Below are 23453 nucleotides of genomic sequence, written 5' to 3' on the forward strand. Positions count from 1 at the left end.
ATAAAATAAAATAAAATAAAATAAAATAAAACAAAAATAAAATAGTACAATATAAAATAATATAACATGAAATAAAATGAAATGAAATGCAATGAAATAAACTAAGCAGTATTTAATTATCTTTTCAAAAGTTTCAATCTTCCTCATCATATGAGCTGTGGGTATATAAAATAATCAGTGTGCACTGTGCAGTGCGCTCGCAAGCTGCCAGCGTTTCACAATATTCGTACGACCGAATCATGGCTTAGACTTCCAGAGCGATGTCACATGTGTGTCGCATTAGTGCGGGACTATATGAGATGCACTTCGTGTAATCAATAAAAAAACATACCGTTTTTGCCGCCAAATCCTAGCTCACCGAAACGGGAAGAGTCGCACGCGCCTCTGATACTGAGATGAGGATGGCGAAATAATCCGAAAAATCCCGGCCGCGGGTAAGAACGTTTTCCAAACAGACCTAAGCAGCAATCAGCCTACATGGCTGTAGAATAAAATACGCAGGTTCTCAGTAGCGTCTGCGGTTCCAGAGGCACCTTTAGATACATTAGATATTATAGATGCCCGACAACGGATTAGATCGGGTAAAGACTCACATGGTAATAAAGTAGGTTGCAGTGGAAATTATCACGTGGATGATTTGAAGATTAGAGTGAATGGGATCGGCTGCCCTTAGCAAAGCGGAGGCGTCATGACTGACTAGCGAATCGAAATAATGGAAGCTCCTTATTGAAATAATGAAAGTTTCATAAAGAAATAATGAAAGCACTGATACCAATAGCAGAGTCATACTATGCCTTCGGATATGCCATCCGTAGAGAGAAGAAAAAATGGCATGCCGTAGCTAAGACCTCAGCAGAAAACATTAAGACAGGATTGTCTGCGTTTCAGTCACCGCACTCCGAAGCCTGTAAAATCGGCCCTGGGGAGTGGCAGGCCAACATCGTGGGCAGCCGCTAATGCGTCCTAGACCTCGTAAGGGACGACCAAAAGCCAAACCAGTACAGTTAGCGTCAAATAAATACCATCTGGCAGACTGCAAAAAGTTATACACCACCGCAAAAACGAAAATCTCAGAAGGTATTCGGTAATAACAAGAACACTAAAGCAACAAAATGCCAGGGGTTTGACCGCGTCAAAGCACGTGGGAAGCCTCAGAAACTCTGGGGACTTCGGGGAGCCCTGGCGGTTGGCACAGGACTCCAGCGGAGAGTTTCCACTCCGGGAAAGGGGAGAGAGGTGAGGACTCACCGCTTCTTCTCCTCCTGCGACTGGGCCTTCATCTGCTGCACCTCCATCGAGTCCGGCTTACGGCGGCGCATGAACAGATCGTGGTTCCCGATACAGAGGTCCAGAATCTGTGGCACAGGTGTACGAATGAGGTCAGGTCAGCGATGAGCACGCGGGAAATAGGGTGCGGCATCTCCGAGAGCTGCAGGCCATCTACGAGTAATAGGGAAGGATAGAAGATCCGGCGATTGCGATGGATAGGATTGCTACTGAATAAAGCACGCACCTAACTGGAAGACAGGCCAAAACAGGCCGAGGCTTGATTGAAAACTTTCATACTGCACATGTGCTATCCAAGATTACTACAAGCACGGACGTATAAATAAACGTGTATATACTGTTGATCTTATCAATTGCTGCACGTTTTAAGCCGATTGTATAGTCAGTGTACTAGCCATGACGGGCATTATAATTTTTCCTAAGGTAAGGCCACTTGGACGTAACCTGGTGACCTGACCTTGAGCGACCTAAGTCTGAAAGTTATGCAGCATTTGTGAAAAAGATGTATGAAAAGGTGTGCCAAAAATGGCGGCGCTACACAACGCCATTTTTGAGATATTTACATAAATCCACAAAGGGTGTCCATTGTCCAAGCATCCCCACCGCCCGGCGCGGATAATGTTTTGCACGTGCAGAGCGCACCTTTGGGGGCCACCAGGAGATGGATATGCTCAATAACTATGCTGGAATACCTACATTCTGGGTGGCCTGTGTAAATTTGACACTTTGAGCTTGCCAGCGCTACCCGGCCTACCCGCATATATGACACAGAGTGCAACATCAAAAGGTTTGCACGTGCACAGCACGTGCACCGTGTACCCCAGCGGCCAGCACGCCTATTTGTACAGCACCTTAAAGCGCGTGTCCAGTAGTGTCAGTGTGCCAAATTTGGTGTGCCTAGGTCAAGGTTTTCCGGAATCGGAGGATGCCTCCTCAAAACATGTTTTTCGCCACTAGCGCGTGCATTCCGCACCCCCTGATGCCGAGCATACCATATGTTAGTGGTCGAACACTGGGACATGTGACCTGTGAGTTTGGCACCTGTGCCGCCCTTCGTTTGATTTGAAGCGTCGCTTAAAGGTTTTTGCCCTTTGTAAGTTTGTCGGCACGTGGCACGCGCCATGTGACACCGGATGACATGTGACATCCATCATCACCTGCCTCAAGGCATTACCCGTCGAACGGTACCACCAGTATCTCGATCCGAACATCCGTTTAGACGCAATTCTAATTGTATTGGCTCGATGACCTTCCAGAGCACGGTTTTTTGGCAACATAAAATGGCGCCTTGTCGGCTTCACCTGAATGGAGGTGGTTGCGGGTCCAGTTTATTTATACGTCCGTGACTACAACATATGGGTGCTACCAAGGTGCTACAAGGGGCTATAAGGTGCTATCCTTGATGGACCAGTCACTGAACACCAATCGATCAGATCTGTGTAGATTGTTAAGCTTATCTGTACTTTGTATCGAGCATTGATCACAGTTTATGCAATCGTATTGACATAGGTATGCGTCGAACGTTGTTGCCTCGTTTTTGTTATTTACATGAAAAATCGCATGTAATATGTGACGGCGGCGATTAAAACCAGGATAGCTTCAACTGACGTATTACATACGGAAATAGATATGTGCAAGCAAGCTCCCTTAACATTTCTGCCGTGACAACCAAGAAAAGCGTAACTCGCATTTTTTCGATTTTGAGATTTTGATACCATTAGATAGAGAATAGCAATCTCCATCTTTCTGCAAACCGTTTTTCGAAATTCGTATTATTTTTCGAGTTATATCAAATTTTCTTTTTCGAGAAAAGCGTAAATGTTTTTCATCCTCCCTGACCGCAAGCAAAAAAAGCGTAACTACAAACGCAGCTATTAAAAAAGCGTATCTGCAGCGGTCAGGACGATGTGATAGGCAAGAAAAGCGCAACTACGTAGTTGCGCTTTTCTTGCTTATCACCGCGCTGACTTTTACGCACTTGCGCTTTTTTGCCTTTCAGGTGAGTGCATAACACTTGGTAGAAGTTTAATTTTGCCAGGAAAATTTGCATTAAAAATATATTAAGCCCTTCTTGCTTGCGTTTGCCGCCTTTCTATGTTTCACCAATATCTTCTAGTAGGTATCCGGGCGTTTGAATGGAGGAAAACTGTAAGATAAAAGCAACCAAAGTTCAAAACCACCAACTTGAAATAGTAGGTATAGGTATGGGGTGCCATGCCTGATGCCATGCCCTGGACCAAGGCCACACGAGCGATATCAAATAGTTTACTTTATCTATTGTGGTGCATGCTCGCTGTGAACTCTTATCAGAAGCGTGTGCAAATTGTGGTTTAGGAGCAGACTTGGTCTCTGAAGAGGTTTAGAACTGAAGCGATAAAAAAAAACGGAACAAAGGTCCAAGTGCAGCTAAAGGAAAATGTCAAATCAGGAGTAGAGTCGAGCGAGTTCTGGTGAAATAGGACGATCAGGGGCGGGATCTTCCCACCTGCATTTCGACATCCCAGCATTAAGAGAGGCGACCCAACCCCACATGGCCGCCCGGCCAGCCAGCACCGGCAGAGCTGACCATATGGCCGCCCGGCCTGCCCGGCCTGCCAGCACCGGCAGAGGCGACCCCACGGCTGCCCGGCCTGCCAGCACCGGCAGAGGCGACAACGTGGCCGCCCGGCCTGTCCGACCTGCCAGCACCGGCAGAGGCGACCCCACGGCTGCCCGGCCTGCCAGCACCGGCAGAGGCGACCCCACGTCTGCCCGGCCTGCCCGACCTCCCAGCACCGACAGGGGCAACCCCAAGGAAGCCTGACCTGCCAGCACCCAAGGAGGCGACCCCACGGCCACTTGGCCTTGTAGCACCGGCGGAGGCGACCCCACGGCCGCCCGAATTGCCCGACCTGCCAGCACCGGCAGAGGCGACCCCACGGCTGCCCGGCCTGCCAGCAACGGCAGAGGCTACCCCAAGGCCGCCAGGCCTGCCAGCACCGGCAGAGGCGACAACGTGGCCGCCCGGCCTGCCCGGCCTGCCAGCACCGGTGGAGGCGACCCGACGGCCGCCCGACCCGCCAGCACCGGCAGAGCTGACCATACGGCCGCCCGGCTTGCCCGACCTCCCAGCATCAACAAGGGCGACCCCAAGGCCGCCCGACCTGCCAGCACCGGCATAGGCGACCCAACGGCACCACGGCTGCTCGGCCTGCCAGCAACGGCAGAGGCTACCCCACGGCTGCCCGGCCTGCCAGCAACAGCAGAGACTACCCCAAGGCCGCCAGGCCTGCCAGCACCGGCGGAGGCGACAACGTGGCCGCCAGGCCTGCCAGCACCGGCAGAGGCGACAACGTGGCCGCCCGGCCTGCCAGCAACGGCAGAGGCTACCCCACGGCTGCCCGGCCTGCCAGCAACAGCAGAGACTACCCCAAGGCCGTCCGGCCTGTTCGGCCTGCCAGCACAGACAGATGAAACCCCGCGACTGCGCGGACTGTCAGAACTGACAGGGACGAAAACATGGCCGCCCGGCCTGCCAGCACGAAACAAAGCGACCCCACGGCCACCTGACCTGCCAGCACCGGCAGAGGTGACCCCCACGACCGCCCGGCTTGCCCGACCTGCCAGAACCAGAAGAGGCGACCCAAAGGCCGCTAGGCTTCCCGACCTCCCAGCACCAACATGGGCGACAGCCGACAACGTGGCCGCCCGGCCTGCCCGACCTCCCAGCACCGACAGGGGCAACCCCAAGGAAGCCTGACCTGCCAGCACCCAAGGAGGCGACCCCACGGCCGCTTGGCCTTGTAGCACCGGCGGAGGCGACCCCACGGCCGCCCGAATTGCCCGACCTGCCAGCACCGGCGGAGGCGACCCCACGGCCGCCCGACCCGCCAGCGCCGGCAGAGCTGACCATACGGCCGCCCAGCTTGCCCGATCTGCCAGCACCGAAGGAGGCGGCCGCTCGACCTGCCCTACTTGCCAGCACCGACAGGGGCGACCCCACGGCCGTCCGGCCTGCTAGCACCGGTATAGGCGACCCCACGGCCTTCCAGCCTGTCCGACCTGCCAGCACCGAAGGATGCGACCTGACGGCCGCGATTGCTAAGCATGAAGCATGAAGTCTTAGCATGAAAAGTCGTGAGCTATTTCGAAAGGCATCTAGGCATCCGAAATGGAGAAAAGACGTTTTCGTCCTGGCGTATTTGAAACACCGCATATTCGCCGATACCATAAGATCTCGCAAGCAAAAGAAGCGTAACTACGTAGTTACGCTTCTTTTGCATTTCGCTATGGAGCCGCGCGCTGCACATACGGTTGCCGGACTGGAGTGAATGTAGTTACGCTTTTCTTCCCTACATGCCTCGCTGCAATTTGAGCATCGAGTGAAAAGCAAAAACACCTTACACCATTTTCTAGCAATATCTTATATGCCACGTAAAAAATATTTACACTGTTAGGTTCAGTGCAGTATTGCGAACAGTTTGACACCAAGTTTTCTTTGATTGTTTAAGAACCGACGATAATACAAGGTAAAACAGAAAAATCGCTCTCCTGAAAAATCGTCAAAAGCGAGTTACGCTTCTTTTCCTTTTCACGGCAGATTTGCTTTTAACGTAAAAGAGCACACCCAAGCCGTTGAAAGCGCCGACACCAAACTGGGCACATTTCCCCGAACTGAGAGCAATGGATTTCATAAGGATTCCCTATTCAGATTAGGAGAACGAATGACACCGAAATGGATTTCATCAGGCTTAGCTGTCAGGATTACTGACGATAAACGGCGCCACAAGGGGCTGGGCCATATCAGACGCCATTCGTATTTCGGCTGGCGCCAAAGCCGCGACACATAACACTGTTCCCGATGTGCTCAGCGGGCCGGCTTGGGGCGGCGGTTCATTATCGCTTTCCTTCGGCGAACGACCGCTGCGGTTGACGGCGATCGATAGACCTACAATATGCAATGATAAACCAGGCGTGACGACGATTAATCTCAGCCCACAGTGGAATGACGCATGCCATTTATCCACCAGGATCGTGACATTACGTCATAATATTTTCAGCATAAAACGGCGAAATGAGTTTCCCATCTATGACTTCCCATCCAGCTAGCTTACCAGTTTGTTCATCTTCAGATTCTGGGAGAAGAATACAAAGTTTGATGACGGCTTGCCGACAATTTTGATGGTGAACTTCTTGTCATCGTAGCTGATGTTTTTTATCTCCGACCAGGGGAATGAGATCTCGGGCGTCAGCTTGTTGCCTTTGTCGTAGATGTGCAGGCCCATATTACACACGCCGAGAAAGAGCTCGGAGCCTTTGCTGTTCTGAAATGACACCGGGTGGCGACAGTCAGACGGAGGCGGATCTCCACACAGGTCAACTACAGACAAGTACCGAGGCTTTCAAATGGTCGCGAATGAAGTCACACGTGCCGCCGGTAACCAGGTGCCGAGTGGTAGACGTCGTCAGGGACCGAACTAAAATAAAGCTCGGTAAATACAACAAAGTCACCCACACTGTAAGGCGCCGGACCAAAGACGTAACAAAAGGTTTACAAGCATGGTTAAACCTAAACAGATACGACACATAGTTATATACGACCAGATATCGATGCAAAACGACAAGCAATAACCGAATCATAAGTATTTCAGGTAGTATGCGACCCACTTACAAGGCTTAAATCACGAAAACAATCAGGTACCGAGATCAGATACACTGTCAGATCACGAACGCATACTTGCTCCGTACATCCCATCGAGTTCGGATAAACTGAGCAGACATTGCTGATACATAGCCAAAAACGTAACACCCTGTATATAAGTTATTGCCCCTTTCTCCATTTTCTCGCATGTCGTTTGCCTGGGCGAGAGAGAAGAAAGGAGGGGTTCGACCCGCCCCCTACCCACAATATGTAGTCAGTGATGACTCCTCCACTCTCCTGCGGTCCCTAAACAATATGTCTTGCCTTAACCTCCCCTCAGTGCTACAGATCCCCTAGTCCACCCGCGGTGCTCAGACCCTTACCGAGATGGAGAAGTAGCTGACACCGTTCATCTCCAGGTCCTGGGCGATCTTCAGGTACTCCATTTCAGCTTCATCACGAGACATACCCTTGTGGTCTTGGTACCTGTCGCAAAGAACAATAAAAGTTACTTCGCCAGATAAACATTATTGGTATCGCGCAGGTTACGAAATACGAATAGACATATTAGTAAACCACCTACTAGGTCTCATGTGGGACAAAATGGTAGGTACAAACCGTTATGTTCGACGATTAAGTGTAAAATTTCTGAGAAACATCTGTCTTCAGATGACATGAACAGCAAATGCTATATTTTGAACCCATTTCCATCCTCCATTTTCTGTGAATTCATCCCTGGATCATGTCTTTCTCATTGACGTGCCCCTCGCAGTTTTGTACAAATACCAGACCCAAAACACCGTTCATAAACACGAAAATGCGCAGCCGCCGATCAGCTCTCAGGCCTATGAATATTTCCCAGGCCGGAGTGGCCACTTTGCGATATAACTAGATGGGCAGCAGCGGAGCAGGCCGATACAAAGACCAGGTGGCCGGCAGGGACTGACGTACAGCCGATAACTGAGCCCCCGTCGGCAGTCAGTGGCGGCACAGCGGTTCAGAGTTTAACAAACGGCTTTCTAGATGGATTCTTAACAGATTTTAGCTCTAATTGTTTGAAGTGGTCAGCTTGCTACGTCAGACTATGGATGATAAGCATTGAGCATTGAACGCCAGATAAAATATGCCTTCTGAATATGACATTAGCGAATCAACTGGCGCGTTACACTAATTAAAAATAACAGAAACTATTGCAATAAAGATACTCCACATATTGCTCCGTAAAAAGACGAAACTTCGGGATGTGAACAACGGTTGAAAGATTGCTGAAAATATGGTGAATGATGGCTGATGTTTGATGAAACGGAAAGCATTGTGTTTTTTATTGAAAACAAACCTAAGTTGCCGGACAATTTTGCAGACTGAGATCAGTATTTTTGAAAGGCGAGAAAAGGCACTTTCAATCTTCCCATTTTTTCTGGATTTCTAGCTTACCATAATCGACAGATGTCAGCCTACAGGTCCCTGTAGTGCTTCTACAGTAGCAACTGACGCAACAAGCGTTACCACGATTATATGCGCCGCGCAGCAGCGAACAAATGTCACGGCAAATTGAGCGAGCAACTATAAATGTGAGCTACTTACAACCTTCAGAACCCATTTATATACAAAGACTGATGCTATCCAATCTACTGGGGCTATGGTGTGTAACGTTCGCACGTCACCGAAAGACACACGAGGGGTTTCCCGACCGGGAGGGCGCCGAGTTTACGACTCGGACCGGGTGCAATGGGTCCCCGGGCCGCGCTATCCCTCACCAGATGTTGATGCGCTCCTCCCACATGGGTGTGGTCATGTTGTACTGCTTGATGACCCTCTTGGGCAGCAGCTCCTCGTTGGCCAGGATGCCCGACGGCAGACAGGACTCTCCGGCGTCACCGTACTGTGAAACAGCGGGAGAGAGGAATGCGTCAAGGCGAGATATACAGATTACAGAACACCAATAACTCGTTCAACTACATGGGAGCGTACGAAATCTTAACATATAATGGTGGAAACTTTCAATAAAATCATTGTCGAAAAGAAAGCATACCCATTGGGCTTCCTGTAAATACCCCGTACTGAATAGCATCAAGCATCATTCGTGTATCTACAAATTTTAGCTTTGCATTCCAGGTTTCAAAAACAAACTCCACATGGTCAGAAAGTGCAACCGATCACCAAAAATTGACGAATTTTCCGTAAATTTATCCTCCGCTTTTTTCCTCTGACAAGCTAAAAATCGAAAGCAGCGAGTGCCGAGTGGACATAGTTAGCACTGAGCTTATATCATGATTGCCGCTCACGCCATTGCCGGTGCATAACACCCGGCATACACGGCCTTCGGACATGCAAGTCAGCGCAGCTTTCAGTTCAATATCCCGGTCCCCACCACCAGTTTGTTTGTTTTGTTGGGTTAGGCCCTTTCGGTCGACAAGACCATTGCAGAGCCGGAAGGATGATAGGAATTAGGGGGAGACATTGGTCTGGGCAGGCACCCTAGTGAGTCGCCGGGGCTGAGCCCGTCCAGAGGACAGGCCACCCAGCCCCAAGGCACTCACTGCACCCGGCTACGGGGTGCGCTCCCTCAGGAGCAGCGGTGCCGCTCCAAGGGAGCAGCCCGCATGAGATAAAGTTGCCTGTCCAGCCCGGAGGGGGGTTGCGGCGTGGAGGAGAAGGATTTCAGTATCCTGAGGATAGAAGCATGGATAGGTGCCCACCACCAGTACCCCTCACGCCACCCGTCCGTCTCAGCGCCAGGCTTCAGTTCGCGTTCCAATGCTGTCCTGCGGTTTACAGGCGGCAGCCGTACACAGCCGAGCTCCATGTGTCCCCTAATCTCCCTCCGACAGACGACAGACGGCTGATATGACCCGCCCCGTCCCAACTCCCACCGCCAATCGTCCCAGTCGGTCCGCCCCCGGCCGTAAAGAGCCGGCCCTCACTGATGTGGGCTGACGGTTAGTGCCTGGTGGCCGCTCAGCCCGGAAAGTGGACAGGGAGCCAGACGGCGACGAGCCGAGCTCGCTGGCCCAACGACATTAGCCACTCTCCGCAAATGTCACCGAAGAAAAAACATCGGCAGCTGCATGGCTAGCTAAGATAAAAGGAAATGTTCATGTGGAACAACTCGTCTGGAAAGAGTAGCACTTTGTGCGACCACTAAATATATATCATTGTCATCCCAGAGAGGAACCATCCCGTCGCTTCGGTAGCGTCATTCAGTGAGCACACTCATCAGAGTGAATCACAACCAGTGCCCAGTAGACACTCGTCTCAATCCCAAAACTTGTGTCGTCAAGCTGAAGCCACATTATCCACCAATGTGACCTCATGTGGCCCGCCGCAGTGTTGGAAATATGGACTTTTCTGGTCCCAGGCAGGGCAAAAGATTTCGCTCTCTTTCACAAATGTCACCTCTCCTCTCCGTCACCTCTAACCTTCTGAATTTTGTTCAGCCTAAATGTATGACAGTATGACAGTACCGACACTGCATGTGGAACACTCGCTACGGCAGGGGGCTCTGTGGTAGCTATCTCGATAACCGGTAAACGGTGGGTAAAGCCATGACCGACTAGCACAGGAGCACATCAGGAGCCGCCCACATGGCGCCGGCAGAACCCATGCCACCGGGCGGGAAACTACCACAGTGTTCACATGACGCGGTCATATCGACGTACTATCGGCAGAGATCGGGGCGAAGTCCCTCACAAGTCACTCCTGCTGTAGTCGACATTCCAACAGAGCACGGTATCTCCCAACAACACAAGCTGCTACTCCCTCGTTGCTATGGGAACCAGGCGCCCGTGGCATGCTATCTCGCGTGGGACGATGACCGGGGACCGGCGTCGATCAGCTCCGTCGACCCCGATGGCACAATCACCCACCCCCTGTCGCCGGTGGCACTAGGGTGACACGGCGGGGAAAAACGAGGGATCATAACCCAGACGCGCATGATGACAGCGATCTGGTTCTACATTTAATCGCATGAGCGGAGTACGGAGAAGACCCTCTGAAAAGCAATTACCGAGCTCTGTCATTCAAGAGTTGCCGGGAGTTCCCAGGTTTGTATAAATGGCTCTTTGCAGTAAAAAGGTCCAGCGGTTAAAACTGGTAGATGATTCGAGCTTAACTTTCTCCTTACATATCCCACACACATCCTGCAAGCATCAATTCATCTAACGACGTGTTTAGCAAGTCGGCGTAGGCGTGTAATCGCACTGTCAAGTCCGCTGAACACCTCGAGAGTGCAATGAATTCAGAGTGCAACTCTTGACATGATTGTCTATCTCTCCTGAGTTCCGTTGACCTTTCTCCGCAGGAAGCTAGGGCGAGCCGATGCGGTGACGAAAACACATGAGCTGAACACCCGTCTCCCAGCCCCAGCTCATCGGCCGCCCCAGACCACCACCGCAGTTAGCAGCCTCGGCCCCACTCATCATCCACATCAGTTCACAGAATTCTGGTCCCATCAGAGCCCTGCAGGCTGCAGCAGCTCGCAGTTTAAATTGTGTGTTCTCAGCTAGCAGTAAAATGCCCCTTAATCCTGCTCAACATGCGCCATAGATCACGTGCCACATGTCAGAGTACTTATCTAGTACAAACTAATTCAATCATTTACACCCCAGGCCCAGGTAATAAAATAGCATATCATATAAGCCTCAATGAAAACGTTGAGACTCTACGTCGCACTATCACGACTAGCTCGCAGTGGATTCCTCTCCTGACTGCACAGAGCGATGTCCGTGCATCCCCTACCGGCCCAGCCGACGGTAGCAGCCCACTCGTCCCCATCCCCGTTAGTAGCTTTGGGCAGACATGTGCATGGATCCGAGAAAATGGATCTGGGATTTGATCCCACGGATCCTGATCTCGGATCCGTCGGGATCATAGATCTAGCTTTTTAATTTATCGAGAGATCCGTAGGGATCATAGTTCCGCGTCTAGTATTTTTGCTTGAGATCCAGTGGCATCATAGATCCTCATTTATTTTTGGTCAACACTGAAATCCCAAAAGATCACTCGTTGCAACTCACAAACGTTCTTATTTAGTGATTTTATGTGATAGCACGTCATAATCCATAGTTTTATGGCACTTATTGACATAGAAACACTTGAAAACCTGGTTTCAAATGTGCATGGTGGGATCCACTCAGATCATAGATCCATGTTCTTGGTTTATCGTCAGATCCTGTGAGATCATATATCCAGGATAAGTTTTTCACGCCGGATTCGGTGGGATCATAGATCCGAGTCTGCAATTTGCCTTGAGATCCACTGAGATCATAGATCCATCACTCGGATCCATGCACATGTCTGGCTTTGGGCCACTGGACACTGGACAGCCAGTCCAAGCGGCGTGTACCACCGCCCGCCAGGTCAGTCTAAAGCCAATGTCACCGGCTGCTTTTTCGACCAGCGTCGATTACGCCGGTGCCGTCGATTCGGCCGATCGACGGGCTTCTCGAGTCGGTCGTGCGCTGGCGGCAGCATCAAACCTGCATCAAACATTAACCGTCCGGAGGCCGCCGTGGCAGTCTCCGGCCCGCTCGGCCGGCCGCCAATCAGCGGAGAAGTGCCGGCGCTCGGCCCGGTGCGTCCCGGCGCGGGGGCAGCCACTACAGCCGTGGTCAGCCGCCGCGCGCCCGCAACAGCGGCGCTTGATGAACGACCGGCCGGCCGACCCTGACACAGCCACATGAGGTATGAGCCGAAAAAAAACGACACAAAATCAGTTACAGACCCGATAAAAACACGCAAAAAAAACAATGCGCCACAGAGACGCTAAGCGAGTTATTTCTATTAATACTGAGTGATTAGCTGTGGTTGTTGCTGCCCGCTACGAGCTGCTCTAGCAGTGGGGTCGGGAAAGCGACTGGTCTCTGGTCACGGTATTGGAACATGGTGCTATGAGGAAGGAATTATCTGTCTCGGAGCAAATGGGCAGTGGACATCCTGGCCTATTGGCAAGCTATTGGCAAGGTCACTAGATAGCACAACTTCGCTCCAGCGGGAGTTCTGCGGGAATTAGTTGGCACAAGCTGAGGAGTAGCACAAGGAGCTTTACTGTCGCCAATTCTAACCAACATGTTTTACCGCCTCTTATCGAGAAGTTTGATAACAGATGAACGGGTTCGTCAAGCAATTACGATCGACCTGTGGGAGCCAGCGTAGACAAACTTTTTGTGAAGTTTTAATAACGCACAAAGTCATTATCTATTCGAAAGACTGTTGAGGAAACAGGCATTGCTGGACTTCTGATCAGGTTTTATGTCAGGCCTAGATGAGATTGTGTCCACTTGAATACTGATTTGATTAAACTCCAAGCCAATGATTCATATCGGTATCGAGCTATTGATAAGAATAGATCCTAGTTGAAGTAAATGAAGCTAGACTACGACCCGATGGCGTTCAAGACAGCCTAAGACGGGAGCCTTCAAAATCCCAATGTGCAGCTTAATCCTCGCTCAGACGGGTCCTTTTTCATAACGAGGTCAGCCAGGGTGCTTGATACGTCATACGACAACACCCTCTGGCGATTCTCTCCTACGAAAGGTCTACTTACTCTGCACCAATGTATTAGCCAAAAAAGTTGGTTCACTACAGCGGACTTACGCTGACCAAACCATTGCGTAATTGCACAAATTAAACTTGGTAACTTGTTGGTATTAACTGAGGTAGAACAGCACGATAACGATAATTAATGAAAAAGTATATCGTTCCAATGTTTTCATCTCCAATATTTTCACAATCGGACCCATCTGAAATTCTTTCTATATGGCTAACTATACGAGACCTCAGGTCAACGACATTTGAAAAAGAATAATTACACTATAAAAATCGGCGAGCTTTGAGCATCCTTCTCCCTCATTCCGTGAAATACCTTAGGGGAGGGTTACATCGTCTCCCTGGCCGGGCGAGGGTTTAGGCAAAACTTCAGGCCAAGAGGCAAGAGCCATGTCTACATGAAAACACGCCGCGGCGGGGTAAAGCGTCGCAGCTTTCCCACCAATGCTGGTCCAAATAAGTGCCGACACTCGAAGAATGTGTGGCATGTTCAGGTCATTCAATGCCGATCCTACACACTATTCAGAGCTTATTCAGAGCAATAATCTTTTGTCTATTTTTTTTCAAATGTCGACCAAGTCTTGAAAAACATCAGCGCATTTAGCACGTAGGATCCGGCTCGATGTTTCGTCGACTGAACAATTCTGGCTAAACACCTTAGACGCTCAGTTTGCGTCTGAATAAGCCTATGTTGTTTGTCGTAAGCATACCGACACGTGGGTGCGATGGGGAATGCCCATAAAGATATTTAATTTAGTTCGAAACGTTGAATGCAACCAGGATCCGACTCTAAGCAGAAGCCTTCAATAATAGCCGTGTCGCAAAACCGGTGATTAAATGTTTTGTTGGAGATCTAGGACGAACCTGCCACCTCCATTGATACATCGCTTAGCTTGGTTTCAGCCATCTGTCCATGTCATGAAAAAGATTGTTATAAAGACAAAACAACGGGCTCCTGTCTTATTCCAAACAGTCCGGCTACGTATTCCAAATAGTCCGGCTGTGTAGCCGAGCAAGAACAATTGCGCGCATCGAGCCGGGTCTAACCGAGCGGACGGCGACGGGAGTGACCCGCCTGGCACAGACCAGGCCGTCCCGGGTCTTACCTTGGCCTGAACGGCGTACGAGGCCAGCAGCACACTGACTTCCGACGGGCAGTAGATGTCCATGTTGAGGATGGCCTGTTTCACTTGCAGGAAGAACAGATGCTGCGTGATCTCCTGCACCAGTTCCTCGCCCACATCCTCCGGGTAGAACTTGACGAGCAGCACGAGCGAGAGCGGGTTGTCGCGCTGCACGTCCTGGTGCAGCACTGCGCGACCACAGACACACACAATGGGAGACTGACGCGACGGACAGGACACTCGCCGGAGAGGCTGGGTACACGGATAGTAGTCAAACAATAAAATGTAGTGAGACTGACGTGAGGAACATGAGCGAACATTGAAGAGACCGATTTGTAGGTGGGCAGGGTGGTTAAGTCCAGACAGGACTTGACGATGGGGAGACTGGTAAGATGTATCGTGGACGAACAATGTTGAGACTGGGAAGATGGCAATAGAACTAGACACATGTGGGATGATCTGCTGTAGAGATTTCAATCGGATACCAACTTCTTGGTATACCGATACCAAACCGATACCAACTTGGTATTTGGTATTTCAATCGTAATGTGTTTGGTATTTTGTTGGTATCATAAGCCCTCACTAATGTATAAGAGGCTAAGAAATCGGTAAAAAGTTGGTATTTCCCTCAGTTTCCCAAGTTGGTTTGGTTTCGGTATTTTCCCGTGGTTTTGGTTGGTATTTGGCTTGGTATCGGTATTCCGATTTTCCGTAATTGACATCACTAATCTGCTGTGGGATAATTCATTTTCCATGAGCACCCCAACAGTCGCATGGCAGTGATGCTGAGAAGAAAAGTAGGGGACGCGGGCACAAACCGTACGAGATACACAGTGCTGTCACAATGTGGGGCACACGAGTTGGTCCGCCTACCTTTTCGGTCCATTTTCAGCCAGGAGGGGCAGCCCTTGGTGTCCTGGTACTGGAGTCCGAAGAACCACGTCTCCCGCAGTCCGATCGTGCGGCACACCAGGTCGAACAGCGTCCGTCCGGTGGCACCCCGCTGACAAAACACGGCACAACACATAGGCACACTGTGTGATAAAATCTATACGAATAATGCGTTATGATGGTTGGTGCATAACTGCTTGTCGTGCGCAGGTAGGCAGTATGTTACTTGTGCAATTGTAAGCACATGGGATGATAAGGTTTCCATTGATGACTCTTAAATATTGATAACAAACTACCAAATAAGCTGCTTTACATATACGACAGCAGGTTAGATTAGGAAGGATTTGGATAGACTGGTCTTAGCCAAAGCATTGGTTGCTTTTTAATTAGCTCTTCTTACCTCTACATGAAACTCCAACTCTGCATCCATTGTGGTCACTTTCACTGGCAGTGACTTCTTTTTCTTCTTTCCAAATCTCATTTTTGATACCAGTGAGTGTGACCTGCATAAACACCATGAAGTTATATTGGTATAATGCACTCACTGGTGATGCTACTGGCAATGCCAAGTAGCACAGCTCTTCTCATTCTGGAAATGCATTCTGGATAGGTACCCTAGCAAGTGACTGGAAAATCATACAATTAACTTGGTTTATCCCTTAACTATGAAATAACTGCTGAGCTGAGACTGAATTGAGGCTTAGCTCATTAGCTTGAATTAAGCAATTAGATTGAACACCTGTGAATGAAAAACACCTTGAATTCTAGCTTAAGAAACAGTATGACATCATTTCAAAAAAAAAAATACTTACCTTGAATTTGAAAACATCTTGCTTCACAACCTTATCTTATTTGTTAGCCTGAAAAGGTTGAGGATCAATATAATAAGCTTAGGAACATCACAGCAGACAGCTGCAGTGATTTGAAAACATTGTTTGGATTTATAATACCAAGGCATTTAAAGGTCCTACACTTACTGACCTTTAACTGGTAATATTGGTTTAATCTTACTGGCCTGTGCAGTCACAGCCATGAAAAGAGTCTGGTAGGTCTTAGCCTCACAAAATATTTGTTATGATTATATTATCTTTCTGGATTGGTACATCACAACAACTTGAAATGGACTGGAGCCAGCTTTCAACAATCTACCAAGACTTGGTGTGGAGATAGGTATGGAAGACCTTTTTGAACATCGCTGAGCGTCGTTAAGTAATACCGCAGTGGGTTCCTGCCCACTACGGTATCGAAGGAAATGAGAGCGCGGACGACCTGGCGAAACAAGCGGCCACCCTGCCCTCAAACGCCTGCTCGCTGACCAGGGCGGTTCATTGTGCGGTCTCGCATCAATGACGCGACAACTGGTCCGAGTCACTATTTAAGCCACTCTTAGGGAGCACGCTGCCACTCCCCAAGGCCCTAAATATCCCCGGGGAGGACCGAGAGGACGCCATTTCGGTGCACCAGATGAGGGTGGGTCACTGGGGCCGCTCGCTCCAGTGCGTGCACCGAATCAGCCGTATCCCCTCCACGGCGTGCTAGTAATGCCCGGACAAGCGGTGCCCCGCGGTGCTCTGCACCGTGTGCGAGAAGAGGCTGATGTCGTCGCCAGCCTCCAACACTGGGCCTGTTTCGTAGCTCAGTGGGTAGAGCGTTGGTCTCTGCGTGGTGAGAGCACGCGTTCCCGGTTATAACTGTCCGGGTTCGAAGCGCGACGAGCGCGGCTCCTGACAGGTATGGTTGTGGTCGGCAGTAGGCCGTAGCCAGGCGAAGTCAGCGAGGGGACCGGCCATGTGCAGCTGTGTGCGCACATTGAACTTTGAACTCCAAATTCTACCATAGAACCGGCATTGCACGATCGGAGGGTGGAGGGCAGGGTCAACCGTCAACGCAACAATCTTCACTTTGCGGGCTGCGGGGACCCTGTCTTGGTGAATCCTTCCATTCAAAAGATTCAGACTGATATTCTTTAATGTGCCAGAGTGCGTGCTGCTCTACTGCCCTGCCCTCGCTGGCTCCCGCCAGCCTCGAACACACTGAGTGATGTGATCCACCAATATTTGTGGCTCTGGCCTCATTTCACAGCATGGTGCTACAGTTACAGTGCACTAAGCATATTGATGTATTGGGTTTTTGTGGAAATAAAAAACTTATGCGAACGCTCAAACATAGGAGTGTTCAAGGCCTAGAACACTCCGTCTGGTTGATATAGACTTGATCGGTAATGTGCACATCTGAATCTTAGAGCAGCAACACAGCTTTTGTTTGATATATGTAGTGACCGTAGCCTATGGGTACCGTCGTACTGAGGACCGAGTACTCGTTTCTCTATTGTGTCGTTTCTTGTCCGCCACTATCGAAAATAAACAGTCTCCATCTTGGACAAATCGTGGCGTGTCGTGGCCCGCACCGTTCGAAGGAACTACACACCCAGGACACTATATTGTGGCGACGAGTGGATACTTTTCGAACTTTTCACGTAATGTCGAGCGCGTGTGTTATATTTTCGTCAGTTTTCTTGCATTCGGCGACGCAATGAGCGCCTTCGACGGCGGAGTGCCACTCCCCGCGCCGTTCCTGCCGCACCCTGGTGCGCCGCAAACGCCGTGGGCGACGTGGGAGCGGCGGTTCGGGAACTACTTAATTGCTCGCAGTGGCGACACCCCTCTACCAGCGGCCCAGAGACGTGCGCTGCTACTCTGTGCAATCGGAGATGAGGCATATCGCGTTTATGAAAACTTGCCGACGCTGGTGAAGGACGAGAACGAGGACGACTATGACGTCACCATTCGCCAACTACGCAACCACTACGAACCCAAGACCAACGTCATCGTAGAACGGTTCCAGTTTCGGCAGAGAGGCCAGCAGTCACATGAGTCGACGGCAGACTACGCTGCAGTTCTGCATGGACTTGCCAAGAAGTGCAACTTCGGAGCGATGGAGGACGAGCTGATCAGGGACCAAATTGTGGAGAAGACCCCTCACAATGCTCTGCGTCAGCGCCTTCTGCAGGAGCATGACCTAACACTGCCGAAGCTGCTCGGCATGGCAGAGGCTCATGAGCAGGCTCTGCAGCAGGCCGCTACTATTCAGCATGGTGTTGTCGCCGCTCCACCTGTTCCCGCTGTCGCAAAGGTGGAGACACGTAAAGGGCATCAGCAACCTGCCCAGACCGTCAGCACCCCGTGCACCAACTGTGGACGTCACGATCACCCTGTCCGTGATCCCAGCTGCCCAGCCAGGCACATCGTCTGCCACATCTGCAACCGCCAGGGACACTTCGCTGCCTGGTGTCGCAGTCGCGACAACCCAGAACCCAGGGGTGGAGGTTCAAAACCCAAGAAACCAGGTCCTCGTGGCGGCAGATCTGGGTCCAGCCGTTCCAGACCACAAGCTGTCAGAGAACTGCACGTTCTGGCTTGTGAACAGGGCAAGTCAACGAAGCTGTCGTGTCCAGTGACCATCACAGCCGGTGACATCACACGTGAGGATGTGCATCTTCAAGTGGATACAGGTGCCACCTGTTCGCTTCTAAGCCTGCAGCGTGCCAAGCAGCTGTTCAAGGGTGTCAGCTACGAGCCTACTTCTGCTAACCTGTACGGTTTCGGCCACAACCCCATTCAAGTTCATGGCACCCTCCCTGCCATCATCAGCTACAACGAGCGCAAGGTCAACGCATCATTCTACCTGGTGGACACGCCCCGCCTGGAGGCCATCATGGGTATGGATGTGCTGAGTGCCCTGGGATTAACTCTGCACCCAGCTTCGCACACCATCTTCGATCTGGATGAGCAGACCTCTGCGTCAGAGGAGCAAGTTCATCTCCCAGCTATCGACGGATACGCTCACAGGATCCAGCTGAAGCCTGACGCTGTGCCTAAAGCGTTCAAGCTTCGTCGTCTGCCTCTCTCAGTCCGGGAGGAGGTGTCAGCTGAACTCAATCGACTTCTCCGAGCTGACGTCATCGAACGAGCAGACGCGTCTCAGTGGGTCAGCCCACTGGCTGTCACTCGCAAGAAGGATGGCAAACTTCGCATCTGCACTGATCTTCGATGGCCGAACTCTCAGATCATCGCGGAGGTACATCCACTTCCCACCATAGATGACCTGGAGCGGAACCTACGAGGCACCGTCTACAGCAGGATAGACCTGAAGTCCGCGTACTTCCAACTCTGCCTGCATGAAGATTCCCGAGACATCACTGCATTCCTCACCATGGACGGCCTCTTCCGCTGGAAACGAGTTCCCATGGGTCTCGTCAGTTCTGGCTCTGCGTTCCAGAAGCTCCTGGACCAAGTCCTGGACGGGATCGCAGGATGTGGTCACTACCTCGACGACATCTTGGTGTCCGGGCGCACTCAGTCCGAGCACGACGCCCGCCTGCATGCCGTTCTGGCCCGGCTTCGCGCAGCTCGCATCACAGTGAACATGCAGAAGTCCGTCTTCTCCCAGCCTGAGGTCGACTTCTGTGGTCACCGCCTGACGAAGCACGGAGTCGCACCTCTGCAGTCAGCAATCAGGGCTGTGGTGGATGCACCACACCCCACCGACCTCAAGGAGCTACGGAGCTTCATCGGCACCACCGCCTGGTTCAGCAGGTTCATCCCCGCCTACTCCACGGTGGTCCAGCCGCTGACTGTGATGTTGAAGAAGGACGTCCCCTTCGAGTGGGGCCCAGCCGCGGAACACGCCTTCAACAGCGTCAAGAGCCTGATCTCCTCCAGTCCGGTGATGATGCCGTTCTCGCCGGCACTGGACACCATCGTCACCACGGACGCCAGTGACCGTGGTGCAGGCGCCGTCCTGACTCAGATTCAGGCGGACGGACAGGAGCGCCCAGTGGCCTACTGGTCACGTTCCTTCACAGATGCTGAAGCGAAGTACTCAGTCTCCGAAAAAGAAGCGCTGAGTGCTGTGAATGCCATCGAGCACTGGCGGATCTACCTCTGGGGCCGCCACTTCACCCTACGAACCGACCACTCCGCGCTGACAACGCTGCTGTCGCCTCAGTCAGCCAACCGCGCAGGAGCTCGGATCGCCAGATGGCAGTCACGACTGATGTCGTACTCTTATACCGTCCAGTACAAGCCTGGCCACAGTATCCCGGTCGCGGACACTCTCTCGCGACTACCGCTCCCAGACACCACTGCCGCTGAGACTGACAGTGACGATGTCGTCGCACTCGTCACTGATGCCGCTGCCGACGTCCTCACGGAGGAGGACATCCGAGCCGCTTCAGCCGCCGACCCGGTGATGGAGAAGCTGCGTTCTACAATCCGCTTCGGCTGGCCCGACACGGCTCGCAAGTGCGCGCCGGACCTTCGCGATTACTTCGCCGTGCGCCACGAACTCCAGTGCAGAGAAGATGGCATCGTCATGCGCGGACCTGAACGGGTCGTCGTCCCCGAGACGCTGCGCAGCAGGTACCTGGAGCTGGCACACGCCGGTCACCAAGGCGTTGTCCGGTCGAAACAACTCCTGAGAGACCTGGCGTGGTGGCCCGGCATGGCGACTGCTGCTGCCGCTCTCGTGAAGAACTGCCACGTGTGCTGTTCAAAGGACTCGGTGCTCGCCCAGCAGGCGCGACCAGCACCACTACAGCCCGTCCAGCTGCCTGACCGACCATGGTCCAAGCTCGGTATTGACATCGTGGGACCCATCTCCGCAGCGCCTCCTGCCGCACGGTTCGCGATCGTCGTTACCGATTACTACAGCAAGTGGCCAGAGATAGCTCTGACATCCACAGTCGAAACTGATGACATCATCAGGATGCTCAGCGCTCTCTGGGCTCGAGAAGGTTTCTGCGATGAAATCATCAGTGACAACGGTCCACAGTTCTCAAGTGAGAAGTTCCGCACGTACCTGCAGCGTCGCGGCATCACGCACCACCGGTCATCACTCTACTGGCCGCGTGGCAACGCTGCAGTCGAGCGGCTAAATCGAGAAGTTAAGAGCTGGCTGCAGGAAGCCGCCCAGTTGAGGCTCAGGACAGCAGACTCCTTCTCCAACCACGTCACACAGCGACTCGCGCTGTATCGGACGACCCCCCACTGTAGCACCGGTGAGGCGCCGTCAGTACTGCTGCATGGACGCCGGATGCGTCTGAATCTACCAGTCGTAGAGGAAGCAGCACATGACAAGAGGATTTCCGACCGTGTCGCCAAACAACAGCGCCGAAACAAACGGAACTACGCTGCACGTAAAGGTGTGAAGCGGCCTAGTCTGCGGCCGGGGGACCTGGTCCGTGTGAAGAAGCCAGGACACGTCCCGAAGGATCAAAGTCGATTCTCGGCTCCAGTCCCAGTCACCCAGCAGCTCGGCCCAGCAACCTACCTGCTGGCTGACGGCACCAGAAGGAACGCGGCTCACCTGGCTAGCGTGCCTAGTGGCAGCCAGGATGGAACCGGACCTGCCACACCGCCGTCAGGCACAGCCGGACCCGTCACTCCGCTGCTGTCTCAGCCGCCGACTCAGCGGTCACCGACTCTGCTGCTGAACCAGCCGCCAGCGCCACCGCCGGAGACAGCACCGCCATCTACAGGGCGAACAACGCCCCCGCGATCACAGCCAGCCACCGCCGACGCTGATAGCGCGGACCGTGCCATGCCTGACTCTGATCTGGCTGAACACGAGCTGCCGAGATCGTCGTTCGGTCGCCGTCGGTTCGTGCCTGTGAGGCTGCGCTGATTGTATTTTCAGAACCACAGTGTCTGATTGTTTCGTTTCAGTTATTGGCTCTAACCGCGTTTCTGTATTAGTTTAACAGCTCCGAGTATAAGCTGTGTTGTGTCTATTTGGTGTATCATCCGGTGTCAATTATGTTCAACTTTATTGAGGTGGCGGATGTAGTGACCGTAGCCTATGGGTACCGTCGTACTGAGTACCGAGTACTCGTTTCTCTATTGTGTCGTTTCTTGTCCGCCACTATCGAAAATAAACAGTCTCCATCTTGGACAAATCGTGGCGTGTCGTGGCCCGCACCGTTCGAAGGAACTACACACCCAGGACACTATAATATACAATTTACAAATGACAGTACTAAAATTAAACAAATATATAGCAATATAAGTGCAATATCCCAAAAGTAAGACCGGGATACCTATTTCGCTTGAGCTGGTGTGCCCAAACAACAATCTGAATCATCCCACTGCATGCACCGTGTCAGGTCAGTGCAACGGAAGGTCAGTGTGATGTGAGGTGACCCTTGCTTGGACCCTTCTTGCCTGTCTGGCGTACCCGCTCTTCGATTGCAGTTCAAGTTACTCCAATTTATGTGAAGCAAATATTATCGTTAGACGACACTGGACCTTTTTAAAATAAATTAAAAACAGGGAAGCGGAGAGCCTCCGAAGGGCTCTCTCTATCGTCTGGAGGTTTCGAAAGATGCTCTCCAGAGATGGCGCTAGTAAATTTGGCTGACATGACGTCATGCTAAAAAGTGATGGGTTTTGTGAGAGCAAATGTAATAATAGTTGAAAATTTTGTACTTTTGCTTAATTAAGAAAAAATAAATATACAATTGTTCAAAACAGCGATTTCCTCATTCATCCTTCATTGTTTTTAGAGGAATATAGACAGTTTAATTATTTTTTCTTGACCGCAATTCGCACACGCACTAAATTAAAAGCTGGAGTTTTGTGCGTTCGTAAATCGTGATTTGAGAAAATAAGTAGACAATAATCTTTTGCACTTTTGCTTTACAATCATTTTTCAATGCAGATAAATGCATAAATTATTCGAAAATAGGCATATCTTTGAAATATTATGATTTTCCACAAGCAAATTTTCCCAAAAACTTGAACTACTTACAACTGACGAACGCATCCAATAATCTGGATGTCTTAGGATGAGTTCGTCATTTTTTCCCAAGGAAATACGATACAGTTCAAGCTATTTTACCGATTTATCAGGGTACTTTTGCCAATGAATTAATAAATAAATGACAACAATTAATCTCATTATCAACCATACTCGGAAGAATTTTCTTC

The 23453-nt window shown here is 51.3% G+C and overlaps 2 protein-coding genes across 8 annotated transcripts in view; one reads left to right on the forward strand and one right to left on the reverse strand.

Moving 5' to 3' along the window:
- LOC122370355 (merlin-like) overlaps positions 1–23453 on the reverse strand; it is a 46789-nt gene that overhangs the window by 19989 nt on the left and 3347 nt on the right. Inside the window, exons 2-10 of one of the 7 annotated variants that reach the window (XM_043345878.1) lie at positions 22773–22809; positions 16281–16328; positions 15869–15971; positions 15451–15580; positions 14560–14765; positions 8665–8789; positions 7291–7393; positions 6381–6590; positions 1249–1355 (exon numbers count right to left, since the gene is read on the reverse strand). In XM_043345878.1, coding sequence (XP_043201813.1) covers positions 1249–1355; positions 6381–6590; positions 7291–7393; positions 8665–8789; positions 14560–14765; positions 15451–15580; positions 15869–15971; positions 16281–16297 — 1001 coding nt within the window. In that variant the 5' untranslated portion in view covers positions 16298–16328; positions 22773–22809. Of the gene's footprint in view, positions 1–1248; positions 1356–6380; positions 6591–7290; positions 7394–8664; positions 8790–14559; positions 14766–15450; positions 15581–15868; positions 15972–16280; positions 16329–16649; positions 16672–22564; positions 22601–22688; positions 22810–23453 lie in introns of those variants that run through there. The other 6 variants (XM_043345875.1, XM_043345876.1, XM_043345880.1 and 3 more) reach the window with 6 other exon arrangements.
- LOC122370358 (uncharacterized protein K02A2.6-like) lies at positions 18001–22152 on the forward strand. The gene has a single exon (XM_043345885.1). The coding sequence runs from the start codon at positions 18001–18003 to the stop codon at positions 22150–22152; it is 4152 nt and encodes a 1383-aa protein (XP_043201820.1).

The sequence above is a fragment of the Amphibalanus amphitrite genome, unplaced genomic scaffold (genome assembly GCF_019059575.1).
Source record: "Amphibalanus amphitrite isolate SeventyFive unplaced genomic scaffold, NRLGWU_Aamphi_draft 001126F_arrow, whole genome shotgun sequence".
Lineage (NCBI taxonomy): Eukaryota > Metazoa > Arthropoda > Thecostraca > Balanomorpha > Balanidae > Amphibalanus > Amphibalanus amphitrite.